The 18,618-nt window shown below is 57.1% G+C and overlaps 1 protein-coding gene across 2 annotated transcripts in view; it reads left to right on the forward strand.

Moving 5' to 3' along the window:
• Window positions 1-2,410: 2,410 nt before the first annotated feature.
• EML1 (EMAP like 1) overlaps window positions 2,411-18,618 on the forward strand; it is a 191,760-nt gene continuing 175,552 nt past the window's right edge. Inside the window, exon 1 of one of the 2 annotated variants that reach the window (XM_040478209.1) lies at window positions 2,411-2,588. In XM_040478209.1, coding sequence (XP_040334143.1) covers window positions 2,561-2,588 — 28 coding nt within the window. In that variant the 5' untranslated portion in view covers window positions 2,411-2,560. The remainder of the gene's footprint in view (window positions 2,589-18,618) is intronic. The other variant, XM_040478210.1, reaches the window with a different exon arrangement.

An 18,618-nucleotide genomic window follows, 5' to 3' on the forward strand; every position in this document is an offset into this window, starting at 1 on the left:
CACCTGCGGAGATTTGATGGCCCTGTCGCTGCTTCGTTATCTTCTATCTCCATCAGTCCTCAAACCCTGGCAGGTGAAACTCCTCCCACTTAGCAGGTGGGGAGGCCCTGAGGCCCTCTCCTCTCCTCCCCTCTCCTTGCTGACTTACATCAGCTTCTTGCCCACACCCACCCAAGGCACAGGGCCGCTGCCTTTCCATTCCCAGAGAGCTCACCTGGAATCGAGTTAGGAGGGGGGAGGGAGGGAAATCCTGGGGAGGAAGGGGTGGGGCTGTGAGGTTCCAGAGATAGTTCCTCTAGTTTTTTTTGGTTTTTTTTTTTTTTTTTTTTTTTTTTTTTGTCTTTTCTCGCGTAAAAACCTCAGGAGGGACCCAGGATGGCCCCCAGTCCTGGTTTGCCTCTGATCGAGGGCTCCCAGGGTGCAGGTAGGACTTTCAGGGCTGAAGTAGGGAAACCAGCACAAGCTGGTCACCCTCGAGGGGCCCCCAAACCATTTAATCTAACCCCACAGTGAACTCCCTTCACTGTGTCCTTGTCCAGTGGCTGTCTAGCCCTGCTTACATCCCTCCAGTGACAGTGAGCTCACTATCAGACAGCAGGAGGTGGACAAAACCAGGGTCAGGCACTGGCCACCATGAGGTCGGTTTGTGGAGAACACAGGGGAGCCTGGCCCACCTTCAGGGACAGCCAGACAAGGCTTCACAGGGGAGGAGATGGGGGGAGGACAGGGAATTCCTGACCAAGGGAACAGCACAGGCAAAGGCCCGGAGGCCTGGAACCACCGTATAGGGATTGCATTCCTTTGCTATCACCTCTGACAGTTTGTGTGACTACAGCTGTCCCCCACCCATCTCCAAAAGGCAGTTCCTTCGGAAACATGGTGGCCTGGGCTCCCCTGTCTTCACTCCCCGGGTGTCTGAGCTGGGAAAGGCATCAGTGCCTTTGTTTGTTTGTTTGTTTCTTCTTCTTCTTCTTGAATGTTTTATTTTTGAGAGAAAGCAGAGTGGGGGAGGGGCAGAGAGAGGGGGACAGAGGATCCAAGGTGGGCTGTGCACTGAGAGCAGTGAGCAGCCCAACGAAGGGCTCAAACTCAGGAACTATGAGGTCATGACCTGAGCCAAAGTCAGACGCTCAACCGACTGAGCCACCCAGGCGCCCCAAGGCCTCAGTGCCTTTGAAGAGCTGCTGGGCCTCTGAATGCTGTTTCCTGCCCCTCACATCTTCTGGAGGCTCATGGACCCTTAAGCCCAGTGTCTGCCCCCTCTTCCAAGAAGCCTCCCCTGACTTCCCTAGCCTTGGATGCCACCCCTTCCACAAATGTCAACCACCTGTCCTCGGGATCATCATCACCTCCAGCCCCTGCCGGGGACACCTGCCACCCTCCAGTCCCAGCTGAGCTTTCCTGGTGCTCCTCTATGCACCTGCTGGTCTCTGTTCCCGGAATGCCCTCTCTTCCCCTGAAAAAGCCTGCTTATTCCTCAGAGGCATAACTCAAATGCCAGATCTTCCAGGAAGCCCTCCCGTATCTCTCCGATTGGGGTCGATCACCACCCTCTCTCCTTCTCTTTAAGCCACTTTACTCCTTCTAGGCCCTGCGTGCAGAACTGGGTAGACCTGGAGCCCTGGGGGGGCTCAGTGACGTCCAGCCCTGGCATGATGCCTCTGGGAACTGAGCCCAGAGCCTCCCACTTGCCTCCCTGCCCTGGTCTCTGGCCCAGACCCTTGTGGGGACCCAAGAGAAGGACCACCCTGCCTCTTAGGCAAGCACACGGCAAGTGTACACTAAGTGTTTGTTGAGATGTGTTCTCCCAACCGGTATTTCCTGAGGACCCACTCTGTGCCCGACCCTGAGTCACATGGCTGCTCCCAGGGATCCATCTCTACCCCTCCCCAGAGCACCCCCAGCACACGTGGAGCAGCCGGCACCCCACAAGGTGCCCAAAAATGGCTGCTCTTGGTCTGCCCAACGAAGGCAAGGGCCACGCCTTCCCGTAGCCTTGGAGACAGACAGTCGGGCTCCAGAGTCCAGCTCTGGTCACACCCCGAACTGGCCGGGTGGCCTTGGGTGGGTCGTGGCCTCTCCAGAGAGCTAAGACGACAACCACGGACTCAGTGGGGGCATCCCTCCGTCGTCTCCTCCATTGGCCGTAAAAGCCACTCACTGGCCGGGTGGAACCATTCCCAGGGAGAGGAGGCTGTGGGCGTTCTGGGGTCTCCAGGGCTGGGGCTGGGCTCTTGGGGACTGCCCGAGCACCCAGGGGTGCAGCAGCCTCGCAGGAAACATTCCGAGGCAGCCCGGGAGAGGCCCAGGGCAGGGGAGGGCAGTGCCCAGATTTATCCACCAATCCCGCGGGCTCCTGGCTCTGGAGCGCGTTCTTATCTGCCCAGCCCAGCATGGGGGGGCGGTGGGGGCAGCCGGGCCGGCTGGGGCGGGACGCTGCCTGGGGACTGGACGCAGAGCAGGCCCGGCAGCCCCAAGCCCCACCAGGTGGGTGACAGCCACTGACGGCTCTGAGCGTCCCCGCAGGCTGGTGGCCGGCTGCCCGCCCGTCTCCTGCACCATGTCGGACGGCGAGGGCCCCTCGGCCGGTGAGTGGCAGTGCTATATTTACCCACCGCGTCTCCGGTTGCAGAGCCAAAGCTCCTGGTCGCTGAGGGCACCGGGCGCCCCCACCCCAGGCTGCAGGCAGCTGTGGGGCTGGACCCCCTTCCTCCCAGCCTGATGCCTGATTGGGGGGGCGGGGGAGGGCCGTGCTCCTGGAAGGGGAACTGGACTTACAAAGCTAAGTTCTGCTGCACCCCCTGCCTTCCCGATGGGGCTAGAGCAGGGGGCTGTGGCCGCTGCAAACCCCTCCCGCCACCAGCGGGGGGTGCGGAGCTCACCCCCACAGTGCGGCAGGGTCTGGACTGGGCCCCTCAGTGGGCTCAGGGTGCCATGGGCCCCCACGACCGCATGCAAACGAGTGTGTGTGAACACTGATCCGGGGTGGGGGAGCCTACAGCTGCCATCTGATTCCCTAAAGGTCTGAGACCTCCAGGAAGTTCTGAGCCCCCGGCCTGCCTGCACAAGGCAGGCTCCCCCGCGGGTCCCCAAATCCTCTAGGTTGGAAACAGCCAGGGACGCAAAGGCAGAGGGGTGCTCGGATACTGGGGTCTGCTCACGTGCCCCTGCCCTCCCCGGGGCAAGGGGTCGGGTGGGGACTGGCTGCCTGTGCCCCTGCCTGGCCACCCTTGGCTCCTTCCGGTTGAAGACGAGCTCTAGGGTGGACATCTCTGAGGCTCAGAACCCGTAAGTGAAAAAAGGGACAGTGGTAATAGTTCCTCACCCACAGGTGGTTGGGAAGTTTCACTGTGCCGGCGGGTGAAAGCCTATCTGTTGGTGCCGGGTGTGCAGTGAGGACTTGGTGGTGGCTTCGTGGAAGCAGCAGGTGGAGGGTCCTGGGCAGGAGCCCAGAGGCTCAGGAGCCTGTGTATCCCGGTCTGGCCCCTCCAGCTGCGGCTTGTTGCCTAAGACACGGCACGGCAGTGGCCCGTGGATCCCTTATCTGCCAAGCACCGCCGTGGAGAATCCTGGGCACGTCTGACTGTCCTGGGGTCCTGGGGTAGATTGTGAGTGACGGCAGTGTGCCCCCTCCCCCCCCCCCCCCCCCCCCCGCATGGTGTCTGAGGGACCATCCCGGCGCCTGGACCTGGCCAAGTCGGAATTGGAACTCTGCGTGTGTGTGTGTGTGTGTGTGTGTGTGTGTGTGTTGGGGAGGGGGACACCGACAAAAATGGCCTGACCTCACCCTCTTCCGCCAGGCGTCAGTGGTGCTGGCTGCCAGGAATTGTCCGCCGAGGAGCCAGTATGGGGGGGGGGGGCGGGGGGATGTGTGCAGCAGACAGGCCCTTTCTGGCTGGCTCTGCCCACACCTGACACGAACCCGGAATAGCTCTCTCCCTCCACCAGGGACACGGCCCTGCTTTTAGCAGCTTGTAAAACCACCCGCATGTAGATGGGTATTTAGCCCAACAGGGCGATGGAATGGGAGCCATGTGCGTGCGTGTGTGTGTGTGTGTGTGTGTGTGTGTGTGTGTGTGTCCAGGAGGCTGGGAGGAGACACGGCCTTTACTACCCCTTCGCTGTGTAGGAGACGGTCAGCTGGGTTGGGGGGCGGCAGGTACGACCGTGGCTCTGCCCACCCTCGCTGGGAAGGTCACCTCTGGCAAGCTCAGGACTTGGCCTCCTGCCTGTAAAATACCGTGGGATGCTTTCGGGTCTCTGCCGGTTGGACTCTCAGTGCAATCTGGTTGGCAGGAGTAAAGACAGCACCTGGGGGGCAAGGGTGCGTGTTTGTTTACTGGGGAGGGGTCTCCTAGAACGTGTCGTCTAAAGTGCCAGACTTTCTAGGATGCCAACCCCCTCGGCAGCGAATGGGTCCGGGAGACAGCTGTGAAATATTTCTACTTATTTGCACAAACGAATCCCCGGGCCTGGGAAAGTTCTCCGCCCTCCACCCACGACCTGTGTGACCTGTGTGACCTTGGGCAGATTATTCCGGATCACTCTGCTTCAGTTTCCTCATCTGTTAACAATGATAGGACATTAGCTCCTTAAGTTCCAACGAGGGGTAAGTGACTGGAGGCCTGTAACCCACTTAACATAACACCGGGCTTACTGTTAACAGGTGTAGCTGTTGTAACTACCATTCAACGAATAAATGAGCTGCAGCCAAAGAGGAAAATGAAAGGAACACGGGGTCTGCTGTGTCTTGTGTGTTGTGTCCTGGCCACTTTGGAGACATTGTTCGATCCCTGGAGGGGCATGCATGAACCCCACTGTATAGCTGGGGGAACTGAAGCTCAGGGAGGCAAACAGACTTGTCCAAGTTTGCCCCGTTGGTAAATTACGGTAGAGTCGGGATTCACACCCAGACCAAGAGCCCCATCTGGGAAATCCCACCCTGCTCGCCCAAGGGTGGGGGCTGGGGGTCTTGGAGGCCATCTGCGTTCTCATCTGAACAGCAGCCCTTCCCACTTTGGAGATGGCTAGCCAGTTCTGCATTGTCTCCAATAATTTGGAGCCTGTTTAAAAAAAAAAAAAAATGTGGTGCCTTGTCACCGTGTCAGGAAAACTTCACAGATCAGGAGCACAGTGGCAGGCAGTCGGCTCCTGGGTTCATGGCCCTGTGCCTGGACAGGGGAGCCTGGAGGCTAAGGTTACCAGGAGTCAACACTGTATTTATAGCAGGAACCCGCCTGCACCGGGAGCTGCCAGCCTGCACAGCACGTCCAGGGAAGGTACTTCCCATACAGTTGCCTGGATTCTAGGCCTGGCTCTGCCCCTTAGTGAAGCAGGGCACGGATGGGCCACTTCCCCGCGGAGACTCCGTTTCCTCGTCTGCAAAATGGGGCCCTACCGTGTCCCTCTGGGGGGCTGGACAGAGGGGCCGGAAGGTGCTGGCTCCACACATCCTGGGTCTGTTGATTGTCTCTTCCTGCCTTTGACCTCGTGGTCTGTCCCCTCCCCTCTCGGCAGAACTCTGCAGGAAGAGAATGCAGCCTCTGTGCTGTCAGTCCCCACATGTTTGGGAAAGTTTCCAGCAAAGCAGTTTTACAGTTCCAAGCACCAAAGAATAGGCCATTGTATTCTCAGAGGAGCACTGAATGCGAGTGCATGGGAGCCCAGGGTTCGAATCCCTGCTTTACCACTCCCGGGGTCTGTGGCCTTGAGTGAGTCACTTAGCCTCTCTGAGCCTCAGTGGTGAGTCTCCTCACTGCTTTGGAGGGTGTGTGTGTGGGGAGATGGACACCCCTAACCCAATTAAGTGCTCAGCCAACAGAGGGACTCTCTTTCTCCTGCTGTGCAACCTCCCACCGATGCCGTGCCCCCTCTGGGCCCCAGCCTCCCTGTGTTTGTGCGGTGAGCAGCAGACAGGCCCCCTGTCTTTATCACCTTCCTCAGAGCTCTGCGGGTCCTGGAGCTCTTCCAAGTGATTCAGCCGGGTTGGCGGGGGGTGGGGGGGGGCGGGTGCGCAGCCGACAGCATCTCTCTGGGGTCCCCCAGAGGATCCCCAAGTATCTCTCTTTGCCTGGAAACAAGAAGGTTTTTCTGAGGGTGCAGGGCCTGACATTGGAGTGGGCTACCTGTATCTCACTCAGTTCCTCCCGGCGCCCCCAGAGCCCAGAGAGAGCCCCACTTCCCTGTCCCTCCTTGTCCTGGCCTGGGTTTTACCAACCGACCTCAGGACCTGGGCCTGTGTCTACAAGGAGATTAAAGCAAAACATTTTCATTGTTCAGGACCTACTCTTGGAGAGGAAGTATCTTCCCCCAGGAGAGGTGGCAGGCGTGGTCCCTGGGCCTTGTCAGCTCTCTAGGTGGCTCCCCTCCTGTGATGAGGGCTTCCCCCTTTCTAGGCAAGTAATGGGGTTTGGGTTTCGTCTCTTGGGCAATAGGGAGTCAGTGAGAACTCTAGCCAGGAGGGTACCCGGATTGCTTCCATGTGTGGGGTGGAGGGACTAGAGAATCTAGAGGTCAAGAGGCCCAGGAGGAGGCTGGCAAGATGGTCCTGAAGGGAGAGGGTGAGGCTGATTCAGGAGGGGAAGGGCGGGGGGACCGGGGCGGGGGGCCTGGCAACTGTGGAGTGTGGGAGCGGGGAGGCTGCAGGGAGGCCATGGTCTGTGCTGGTGCCCCCATCGGGAAGGTCCACAGGACAGATGCTCGTCTGCAGGGGTTCGGGGGTGACCTGGCAGAGTCCCAGGGTTGGTCTGTAAAAACACATTGGCGGGGGGCACCTGGGGGGCTCAGTCAGTTAAGTGTCTGACTTCGGCCCAGGTCATGATCTCGCGGTTCATGAGTTTGAACCCGGCTTTGGATTCTCTGCTGTCAGCGTGGAGCCTGCTTTGGATCCTCTGTCCCCCCCTCTCTCTGCCCCTTCCCTGCTTGCTCTCTCTCTCTCTCTTTCTCATCTGGCCTCTGTGCAGCTCTGCCTCCTCCGGGGCCCCTCCCCTGACTCTGCGGTTCCTTGGGGGCCCTGCACCCTTGGAGCGCCCACCCTCGACCGTCTGGTTGAATGGTTCCGGCCTGGACAAGTTGGGTGTCGGGGGATAGATGTGCCTGGGTGGCGTTCATTGCTGTGTGACCCGTGACAAGCCTCCTTTCCTTTTTGGCCTCCGAGGATCCTACAGGTGACGTGGCCCTGCCCACGTGTCCTGTGTCCCAACAGGAGGCAGGGCTCAGGCCCCAGCTCTGCACCGGCCCTCATCGGGCCCGAGCCCCTCTGAGCAGCAAACGGGTGAACTTTCGCTCCTCTTGGTTCAGGTCCCTGCTCTAGGATCTGAAGTGTGTTGCAGGATTTTTTACCACAATACCCCGGGGTTCGCTGTCTCACCGCTTCGACGAAGGAAAAGGGGGACACAAAATGAGCAGGAGGCAAAACTTTATTAGAGTAGAAGATCTGGAAGGAGGAAAGCTGTCTTTACAGAGAAGGCACATTGGGACGTGAACACCAAGGACTGTAGGGGAGGGTCCTTGTTTTATAAGGTTCTGGTCAGCGGCCCCTTCCCTTCCTGTTCCTTCCCAGGTTCTACCCTTATTGGCTTGAGAGCCATAGGCAGGGGTTGTCCACTCCCCATTGGCTTGTTTCCATTGTGCAAGGGGTGGCCTGAGGCCACACTTAGGTCTCGGGTCACATTCCAGAGGGGAAACCCGAGGGGGGTAGGCGGGCTCTCTTCCATTCTTAAGAGGAACCTTACGCCTGAGGGGGCTTGCTGTGGCCCGACCCTCTCAGCATTGTTCCAGAATAGGTGTTTTTCCCCACCCAGGGACCCCAGGACCAAATCTTTCCCTCTGTGCCCACTGAATCCTAGTCTCCTATCATCGTACCCTTCGGGGGCCTTAACGCTTAGGACAAGAATACACAGGTTACAAGCTGTTGGGAATTCAACTTGGAAATGCAAGTTACCATGTCTGTTCTTTTAAGGGATTGGGTTCATTCTAAACAGGTTTTTTTTGTTTTTTTTTTAAATGTTTGTTTGTTTTTGAGAGAGGGAGACACAGAGTGCAAGTGGGGGAGGGGGAAGGAGAGAGGGAGACACAGAATCCGAAGCAGGCTCCAGGCTCCGAGCTGTCAGCACAGAGCCCGACACGGGGCTCGAACCCACGAACTGTGAGATCACGGCCTGAGCCGAAGTCAGACGCTTAACCGACTGAGCCACCCAGGGTTCATTCTAATTGAGCATTCTTGAGAGAGCAAGAGGGATTTTTTTTAAAAACTTCATTATGCATTTAAAATAAAATGAATCTGCTGGTGTTTGCCACGACTTAACTGTATTTTCTCGAATCTATGCAGTCAGAATAAAATACGAAAATTGGTGGCTGAGACGGGTGAAAGATACACATCGTCATCCACAGCTGCTGATTTCAAATCTTTATATTCATCAAAACAAATCCTTGGTTTTTTACCGACTGTGTCACTCAGGATGGGTCCAGTATGCTCTGGAAAAGAACAAATCTCAGTGGCTTAAGGCAACAAAGGTGTACTTCCGGCTCATGCAAAGTCCTTTGCGGATCTGGGTAACTCTCAGGGTGGGTGACCTAGGCGGTGGCTCAGCCGAATGCCTCCATAGGGACCCACGTTTCCCCCGTTATGAGGCAGGCAAAGAGAGAGACAGAGATGCCACACGGACGATTAAATGCTCCCATGCAAAAGTGGCCCCTGCTGCCACTGTTGGAATTTACTGGCTCAAGCAAGTCACGTGACCACACCTAATGGCAAGAGGGCGGAGTACGGCCCTCCACTCGTGAACCACTGTATCTGCCCCCCATTGACTTTTGTTCCCAGTTGACTTAAAAAAAAAAAAAAAAGTCATCTATTTTTATTATGAAATGTTCGGAGCGTATCGTCTGAGCTGTGGTCTGGAAGCATCTGAAATGCAGATTATGAATCGTTCCAACATGCAGATCACAAAGCAAGGGGCAAGATTTTTCAAAACCTGTTCTTTCCCACAGAGTTAAATTTGCACTTAAAAGCATAAACACACATTTCTGAAAAATCTGGCCACACCACCAGCAAGGAAAGGGGTAACCGAGAGGAACATGAGCTGCTAATTGCCAAAAAGCTGTAGTGATTTATTATTTGCTAAGGTGCCAAAGAGGGGGTTAGGGCTGGATAGCTTCTGAGGCCGTCTAATCAACAAACTCAACGGATAAAGAGACGGGGTCTGAGATTTGAAAGAAATGATTACAGAGGGGCGCCTGGGTGGCTCAGTCAGTTAAGCGACCGACTCTTGATTTGGGCTCAGGTCATGATCTCAAAGTTTGTGAGTTCGAGCCCCACGCCGTGGGGATGGCACGGAGCCTGCTTGGGATTCTCTCTCTCCCTCTCTCTGTCTCTGCCCCTCCAGTGCTCACGCTCTCTCTCTCTCTCTCTCTCTCTCTCTCAAAATAAATAAAATAAACTTAAAAAAATTCTTTTTAAAAAGAAACGATCATAGAAACGTATTGGAAAGTAAACTATGAGTCTGTGCTGCATCTCTCTGACACAGACACTGTTTCCTTGATCCCACGACACCGCCACACAAAGGCTGTGCAGCCAGTTTAGCAAGAGGCTTCCCACTGGACTTGTAATAACAAATAACGACTTTAAGTACGAATTTACAGCCTACCGGAGGGCCGTGGCCTCGAACGCCGTACGTCGTTTTGTGTAATGAGACGAGAGCTGGTTTTAAAATATCGTTTGCAAAGGCTGGAGATTGTCTCTAAGCCCTTCTATAAGGGGCGAGGGTGTCAGTCGAATGGCTAGAATAAAGCCGGAATGTGGGTTGGGGTCGGTGGAGTCCGTGCTGGGGATCAGATGCCCCTGCAGCCCTGGACTCCACGTTCCAACCTCTAAGCCAAACTGTCTGGAGAACTCTCTACCTAGTATAAACACACCCTCTAGAGTTCCCGCCTCATTTGTTTCGGGCGGAAAAACATGTCAAAGCCCTGGCGCACTTGCAGAAGACAGAAGACATCCTTAGTGCTCCTCTCTGGAGGAGCCCGTGGTCTCGGTGGACCACCTGACTTCGGCGGTGCTTATCCGGCGCGTCCTGTGTGCGTGGGTCCCGCCGCGTGAGGGAAGGGCTGGGGCCTCGGCCCGGGGAGGCCCCTGGGGGGCAGCTGACCGGAGGAGTTGTGCGCAGGTCCCCCGGAGCCCCACAGGGAGGCAAAAAGGGACCGGCAGGTGATACACAGGCTGCGGGCTCCACGCAGGGCCCTGGGGGCCCACTGGGCACCGTTCCTTTTGGTTGGGGGGCGATGGCTTTATTGAGATGTAATTCACATACCACGCAGTGCACCCACCTCAAGGGTACAAGTCAGGGCATTTTGGTCTATTCACCGAGTTGTGCAACTATCCTCACAGTGAGTTTTAGAACTTTTTAATCGCCTTGAAAAGAAATCCCTGCCCATTAACTGCCCTTCTCAGCCCCTGGCGGCCACTATTCTTTCTGTCTCTGTGGATTTCCCCATTCTGGACATTTCCTATAAATGGAACCACACAATACGTGGCCTTTGGTGACTGGCTCCTTTCGCTTCACATAACTTTTTTTTTTTTTTTGATGTTTATTTTTGAGAGAGAGAGAGAGAATGAGTGGGGGAGAGGCAGAGAGATAGGGAGACAGAATCCAAAGCAGGCTCCAGGCTCTGAGCCGTCAGCACAGAACCCGGTGCGGGGCTTGAACCCATGAACCGCGAGATCGTGACCTGAGCCGAAGTCAGACGCTCAACGGACTGAGCCACCCGGGCGCCCCCTCGTGACGTTTTTAGGTCCCTCCACATTGTGGTCTTAGTGCTTCATTCCTCTCGTGGACAAATACTCTCCCCTTGTACGGGGAGACCACGTGTTATTTAACCAGCCATCAGCCCAAATGATGGACATTTAGGTTGTTTCTACTTTTCGGCGATCGTGACCAACACAGCTACAGACACTAGTGCCTGACTCCCTGTGTGAACCGATGTTTTCGTGGCTCTTGGGCGGCCACCTCGAGGTGACGTTGCTGGAGCCTAGGGTGGCTCCATGTTGAACCGAGGAGCCCCCCAACGGCTTCCCACAGTGGCTGCACCAGTGCACGCCCCTGCAGCAGAGCAGGAGCATTCCTGTTCTCCACATCCTTGCCACACCTGCTGCTGTCCCCTTGCCTCCAGCCATCCTAGTGGGTGTGAAGGGATCTCACTGTGGTTTTGACTTGCCTTTCCCTTGTCACTAATGGCGTTGAGTGTCTCTCTGTGTCCTCATTGGCATCGCCTCTCGCCTCGGAGACCTTAAGGCTCAAGATCTTCATCTGTAAAATGGGGACAGCAACAGAGCCTGCCTCACAGGCAGCGGTGAGGGTTCAGTGAGATAGTTTGAGGGTCTTGGCGCGGAGGGGCTGCCCAGCACGTGTTTCCTCTGAGGGCTGGCGTGAGGGAGGGGACTCGGAGGAAGCTGGAAACGTGGAGGTTTCTGCAAATTCCAAGCCCATTTAGAAAAGGACAGACCTCATCAGAGACACTGGCCAGGCCCTGGGTGATTCCTTCCCCAGCTGCCGGGCTGGGCAGGCCACGTGACCCGGCCGCGTCCGCACAAACCCCGGGGAGAGGCAGATGAGGCAGGGGTCCAGCCCGCACGCTCCGGGAAGATAAGCCTGGCCCGTCATTCGGGTTTCTGGTGAGAGACACCTGCACGTTGTTCTTATCGTAAGTTATCTGGCCTCCTCCTTTTGATTACGCTCGAGGCTGGTCACGTTGCCCTTCCTGGACTCACAAGCTTCCGTCTGTCAATGGAGAGCTCTGGAAATAGGCCAGGAGCATCCTCCCGTGAGCTTGGGCGGGAGCCTGGGGCCTGGCCGAGGTGCCGATGGTCAGGCTGATTGTGTAGCTGGAACCTGAGCCAGGAGCCGAGCCAGGAGCCGGGCAGGAGGTGAGGGAACACGATCGGGTCATCACGAGTGGAAAACAAATCCACCTCCAGATAAGGCTCATCGGGCTGCCCCGCAGGGAACCTTGCATAGTCTCTCTGGAGCCCAGCGGGAGAAACGCACGGGGCCTGCCCTGACGGCCCTGGATGTTCAGTTGAGCCTATCATCTGGGAAAGGTGGGTCTTTCCCCCAGGGGACCCCAGACTCTGGTGCAGGGTACGGGTGCTGCAGCGGGCAGGAATGCCAGGCTCTTCGCTCGCTCTGTCACTGTGCCCAGGGCCACTCGGGGCAGCAGGCAAGAGGCAGGCACGGGATTGTGGCTGGGGAATCAGAGAGAGGGACACGGGCCGTTGAGCTCTGCTACCCGGCGCTGTGTGACCTTTGCAAGCCAAAGAGTCTCTCTGGGCCTTTGTTTGCTCGTGTGTAAAATGAGGCCGATGATACCATGTAGGATGGCCGCCAAGCATGAATGAAATAGTGCATGTGGTCAAGGGCAGGGTGGGGGGCGAGACCACACCTTTCTCGTCTGCCGCCCATCAGGGAATGTTTGTTGAACGACTGCTGGACTGGATACCGTTGTTGCTGTTTCTCTGCGCCGAGTCACCTGGGACCACCACGTGCTGGGACCCCGAGGCATCTCTGGAGTGTAGACTGCACCACACGGTCTGAGACAGGACGGCCGTGTACCCAGCCCCAGTGAGCCCGGCAGCTTCCGGCTATCCCCCCAAGCCCTCCTTCTCTTGCCCCGTCCGGCTGTGGCGTGTGTTCATTTCCTGGGGCGTAAAACAAAGGCAATTAATTGTCGCGGGGCGCCTGGGTGACTCAGTCAGTTAAGCGTCCGACTCTTGATTTTGGCTCAGGTCATGATCTCACGGTTGGTGAGTTCAAGCCCCGCACGGGGCTCCGTGCTGACAGCAAGGAGCCTGCTTGGGATTCCCTCTCTTTCTCTCTCTCTCTCTCTCTCTGCCCCTCTCCTGCTCACTCTCTCTCTTTCAAAATAAATAAACGTTAAAAAAAAAACAGAAATTAATTTTCTCACAGGTCGGGAGGCCCAAAGTCTGACACTAGGCTCACTGCAGTGAAAGCCCAGATGTCAGCAGGGCCGCGTTCTCACTGGGGGAGAGTCCGTCCCTGGCCTCTTCCAACTTGGGGTCATTCTCCTTGACTTGTGGCCGCATCCTTCCCATCCCTGCCTCTGGGGCCACATGGTCCCCCTTCTGTGCCTCAGATCTCTGTCTGCTTCCCTCTTATAAGTATTCTCACTTTGGCATTTAGGACCATCTGGATAATCCAGGATAGTCCCCCCCCCCCCATCTCAGGATCCTTAATTTAATTACATCTGCGAAGACCCCCTCCCCATATATGGTAATGGTAACTTTCAAAGGATCCTGTGATTAGAGCCTGGTATCTTCAGCCCGGACACAGGATTCCCCAGAAGCTTGCGGCCTCCCAGGGCTCTGGCTGGGGACCCAGAGAGACAGTCTGAGGGTCTCAGATCCCCCCCCCCTCGCCCCCCCTCCCCCCCACAGATTTCTCCTCTCTGGGCTCTCCAGGCTTTTCCTTTGCAACAGAAAGGGAAGTTTTTGGATTCAGAAACCCTTTTAATCTTTCTATGAAATGCAGGTACCAAGTCAGTTGTCTCCGAAAAGACTCAGGCTAAGCTGAGAGTCCTAGCAAGCCACAGGCTCAGCTCGGGGCTGTGGCCTCTGTCCAGAAAGGGACAGCCACCGAGGGTCTCACAGAAGCTGGGGATGGCCAGAGGAGACGTCACCCTGCCCAGACGCTGGTGCCCGGCCCAGAGAAGATGCCGGACAGGAATTAGTTCCCCCGCCTCCCGCCTTCCTCAGTTGCCCCGTCTGTGAAACGAACCGGTCTAGAGCAGGTGTCTCTAGAGGTGTTTCAGGTGAAGTTCTAGGGTCTGTGAAGGGGAATGAAAAAAGAAAAGAAAAGAAACTAAGTAATTGCTTACTTAACCGCTAATCACGTCCTGAGCACCTGCTGTTGGCCAGGCCACTGCTGGGTCCTGGGGGCACAGAGGATGGCCTGTCACAGCTGGACAGAAAGACAAATTAGCAGATGGACAAGGAGAGGCCGGTGAACCGTGTGCGAGGGCTCGAGATTTACAGGGATGGCTTCCCGGAGGAGGTGATCCCAAGCCAGGTCTTGAGGGACGAATGGGAGGTGACAAGGGAGAGAAGGGTCTTCCGGACCAGAGGGCGCATGGAAGGCACCGGGGCCCAGGAGAGCACGGCCATCCAGGGCCTGGGGAAGAGCCGAGGCTCAGGTGTGCTAGAGACAGCCTTGCAGGGGGGTCTTCCTATTACCAAGTGAGTCCTGCTGCTCAGACAGCACAGGAGCAGAGGCAGCAGCAGTAGTGAGCCATCAGTCCTTCAGCAAACACAGAGCAGCTGCAAAGAAGGCGTCGTCCCTTTCCTCGCGGGGCTGATGCCCCAGAAACAGAATACACAACCAAACTGTGGTGATGAGGGTGAAAAGGATGGAGGGAGGACTATGACTCAGGGAAGAGAGGTGAACCCTAAGAGTGAGTCCTGGACGCATCTGGGGGAAGGTCGTTCCTGGCGGAAGGAGACAGCAGGTGCCACCACCCGGCAGTGGGAGTCCCTGGTGTTTCCAAAGAACACGAGCGGGGTCAGTTTGGGTGGGAGATGAGCTCCGAGGGGAGGGGGCAGAAAGATAGCGCGGGACCCTTGCGCGGGCTGAGGGGGGACGCTGGTTTTGGCCCTGAGGGAGACGGGAGCCATGGAGGGTTTGGAGCAGAGGAGGGACGAGATCTCACGTGGGTTTTACAAGCAAGTGGCAGCAAGGAAGGATGGTAATTCCCAGAGGTTCTGAGCAGCAGAAGACAAGAGACGTCAAGCCCAAGGCCCTGGGGCCAGCCCGTGCGGGATCATCACGCGTGGCGTCCTGGGGGCAGCTCCTCCGGAGGCAGTGGTAACGGACCCGGCCAGCAGCCGGCTCTTGGTTCTAACGCGCTGGGAGCTCGAGTTCTTTTGTCTTGAGACAGCACCGAAGGCACAGCCCCCGAGAGGCATTGCTTGACCTTACCCAGGAAGATGCTTATCACCGGACTCCCAGACGTCAGGTCTTGAGACGACAACACACACACGGGCACGTACTCATGTGGGTCTCGTACCCAACACCGGGGCTGCTAGATGGAACACAGGCGTGCAATTAGCTCCGAATTTCAGATCATCAGCGGGCGATCTTTTAAGTGTCGTCACCACCCAAATATTGCTCCTTATCGGCAGCTGAAGAGTCCCCCCAATGCGCAGGGACACCTCTGATGACAGTTCTGCTTTCGGGCTCGCAGGACTGAGGACGGAGCATCTCCCCGAACATCGTGGTTGGAGCCAGGAGGGTGGGGATCAAGGTCATAGACCTTCAGGCCTGGAGAAAGTGTCCTGGTCCCACCGAGAGGCAAGGCTGCCTGCTGACGGCTGGGGAGGGGGGCATTCCCCGGGGAAGCAGTGCCTGCCTCAGGGCCGTCCCTGCTGGGCCTCCACAGCGCGAACCCAAACGGTCTTTGGCTGCTGGAAGGCGGCTTGCCGAGTGCCAAGGGCGACTGTCTCCTCTTTGTTTCCCAGCCCTCCACTACGGAAGTGACTTATGGGGGCGCCCGGGTGGCTCAGTCGGTGAAGCGTCTGACTCTCGATCTCGGCTCAGGTCACGATCTCATGGGTCACAACTTCAATCCCTGCATTGGGCTCTGAGCTGACAGCATGGAATCTGCTTGGGATTCTCTCCCTCCCTCTCTTTCTGCCCCTCCCTTGCTCGTGCATGCTCATGTGCGCTCTCTCTCCCTCTCTCAAAATAAATAAAGAAACTTAAAAAAAAAAAAAAAAAAACAGAGGGGCACCTGGGCGGCTCAGTTAGTTGAGCGTCCGACTTCGGCTCAGGGCATGATCTCACAGATCGTGAGTTCGAGCCCCGTGTCGGGCTCTGTGCTGTCAGCCTGTCAATGTAGAGCCTGCTTCAGATTCTCTGTCCCCCGCTCTCTGCCCCTCCCCCCGTTACACTCTCCTCGCCCCCCAAATCAATAAGTAGTAAAAAAAAGAAAGAAAAAGAAAGTGATTTACGGCCCGGAGTAAGTAGGGCGGCTGGGGGAGGAAGCACGGTGGGGCCTGACTGCAGGAGGAATCTGCTGCTACCTTTCAAAACCACACATTAAAAAATACGTACGCTTTTTACACACAGATTTTTTTAAAATAGAGACGCCTGGGGGCGCCTGGGTGGCGCAGTCGGTTAAGCGTCCGACTTCAGCCAGGTCACGATCTCGCGGTCCGGGAGTTCGAGCCCCGCGTCGGGCTCTGGGCGGATGGCTCGGAGCCTGGAGCCTGTTTCCGATTCTGTGTCTCCCTCTCTCTCTCTGCCCCTCCCCCGTTCATGCTCTGTCTCTCTCTGTCCCAAAAATAAATAAACGTTGAAAAAAAAAAAACATTAAAATAGAGACGCCTGAATAAGAAAACAAACCCTAAAACATGCGGATGAAGGAAGAATTTCTCCAGGAAACTGCACGAGCGGTCGTAAGGTCGAGGCCTCTGTGGGAAGTGCCCCCGCCGGGCCCCCCTCTCGGCCCTGCGGCCCGGTCCCCGACACCTCAGCTGGTGGGACCTCTTAGGGATTTTTCTCCACCAGAGCTACATCTAAGGCCCTGGGCCCGGCACGCACTGCCTCCCTGGGGGGTCTGCCAGCCCCCCACCCCCCCACCCCAAGTGCAGCCGGGAGATAGCACTCTCTGCGGGCTCCGTGCCGTTTCTCACCTTGTGGTCCCCTGTCCTAGAGCACCTCGTTATCCCTAGCAAAGCCGGCCTTGCCTTCCACCCTCTCCTTTCCCGCGGGGGCCCTCATCTCTCCACGTGTCCCTTCATCAGACGGTGACCGTGGTGAGCGCGGCACCCGTATGTCTGATTCATCTCTGTGTCCACCACACATAGTAGGTGCTCAACAAACAGCTTTGTTACTCCTCCGAGGCTGCTCGTCACTGTTCCTCCGGCTGCCTCTAGGACGGAGGCACTGGGGTCGAGACCGGACTAAGGCCCTTTGGGCGCCCTCTCTGTTTTCTCTGTCCCCCCAACCGCGAGGTGTGGCCACTTTCTGGACAAGAAAGCTGGGCCCAGAGGGTGTGGATCATCACACGGCTAACGCACGGAGGTGTGGGGATTCACCTGCAGGCTGCCGCCCCCATCCTGCGGCTGAGCCCCTCCTTGTCCCTGCCCTGGGGCTCGTGGACAAACCCCTTTCCTCTCTGGGCCTCAGTTTCCTGATGTGTGAAGTAGGGGAGGGGCTACTGTTGATGATGTCTGAAGCCTCACTCCTGGGGGTGGGGGACACGAGACACTCCTTCTTGTGACACCCCTTTAACCCTGTGGCAGCCACGGTCACCATCAGCTTGGCGGGGTCTGAGGGGGAGAGGGGCACTTCTCAGCCTGGAATGCCGCCTCCCCCACCCCCTGCGTCCCCCAACAGTGGCCGTGTGAACTCTGGGTGAGGCCACGCCTCAACTCCCCGCCTGGCCTGCTCAGGGGTTGGGGTGAGGGGCTCCCCGTGCTGGAGGAGGAGAAAGGGTGGGGTGCAGGGGCTGCAGACTGACCTCCCGGGGCTCCCTTTGGTGGCCTCGCCTTTTTGTTTTCTTTTCAACTCCTGCATGAGCCAATTATAAAGTTAGAGGTCCGGGTGTGGGTGGGCAGGGTTTGCACACAGGAATTCACTTTTTACGAGTCTTGTTTTGAGGACGGACGAGTCAGCTTTGCCATCCTGCACTGGCCAAGCCATCCACCAGCTGAGTGGTCTAAGCAAGCCTCAGTTTCCCCACCTGTAACGTGGGACTAGTAGCACCGGCCCCCGACCCCCAGGGAAGTGTTCCACAGACCCCACAGGGGAGCCGATGCCTCCCCCTGCCCTCCCCACCCCTCGACAGACCCCTGCAGATGGCAGGCACCCGCCCCTCCAACCCACGCAGCGTTACAGGAGGGGACAGGTGGTCACAAGGAAAAGCTGTAAATCTAACCGGTCTTTTTTTTTTTTTTTTTTTTTTTTTAATCTAACCAGTTTTAATCCTGCTAATGGTTTATCTTCCTTTCATGAGAATGAGGTCCAGCTTCCGGCACGGGGCCAGGAATGACAGGCCTTTGTGTTCTTTTGGGAAATCAAGACGGAGCTCAGAAAGGGACGAGTCAGGTGTTGGCTCCTTATCTTTCCTGGCAAAGCTGGGACCTCTGGGCCAGGTCCCTGCTGGCAACCGAAGGGAGGCGTGAATAATAGAAGGGCTGGCACCAGGCTCCCTGCCACCGGGGCTGTGTCGGGAAGCCGAGGGAGGCAGCATGGGGATATACGGCCTCATACAGCAGAGGGACCCTGGAGGCCCCGAGGGGCTTTTGTCTGGGCTGGCCGGGCCCTGCTCTGAGAGGCAAAGTATCTATGCATCAGGGTCGCTGCGAAGGCCCTGGGTTTCCGTCTCAGATTTCAAAGCTGTGTGTCCTTGGGCAAGACACCTAACCTCTCTGAGCCCTCATCTCTTATCTTTGACACCTCCCCTCATCTCTTTATGATGGTTTCTTTTTTTTCTCCCATTTTTTAAAAAAGCTTATTTGCTTTGAGAGAGAGAGAGAGAGCAGGGGAGGGGCAGAGAGAGAGAGGAGGAGAGAGAGAATCCCAAGCAGGCTCTGTGCTGTCAGCATGAAGC

The sequence above is a fragment of the Herpailurus yagouaroundi genome, unplaced genomic scaffold (genome assembly GCF_014898765.1).
Source record: "Herpailurus yagouaroundi ecotype Mexico unplaced genomic scaffold, PumYag 141, whole genome shotgun sequence".
Taxonomy (NCBI): domain Eukaryota; kingdom Metazoa; phylum Chordata; class Mammalia; order Carnivora; family Felidae; genus Herpailurus; species Herpailurus yagouaroundi.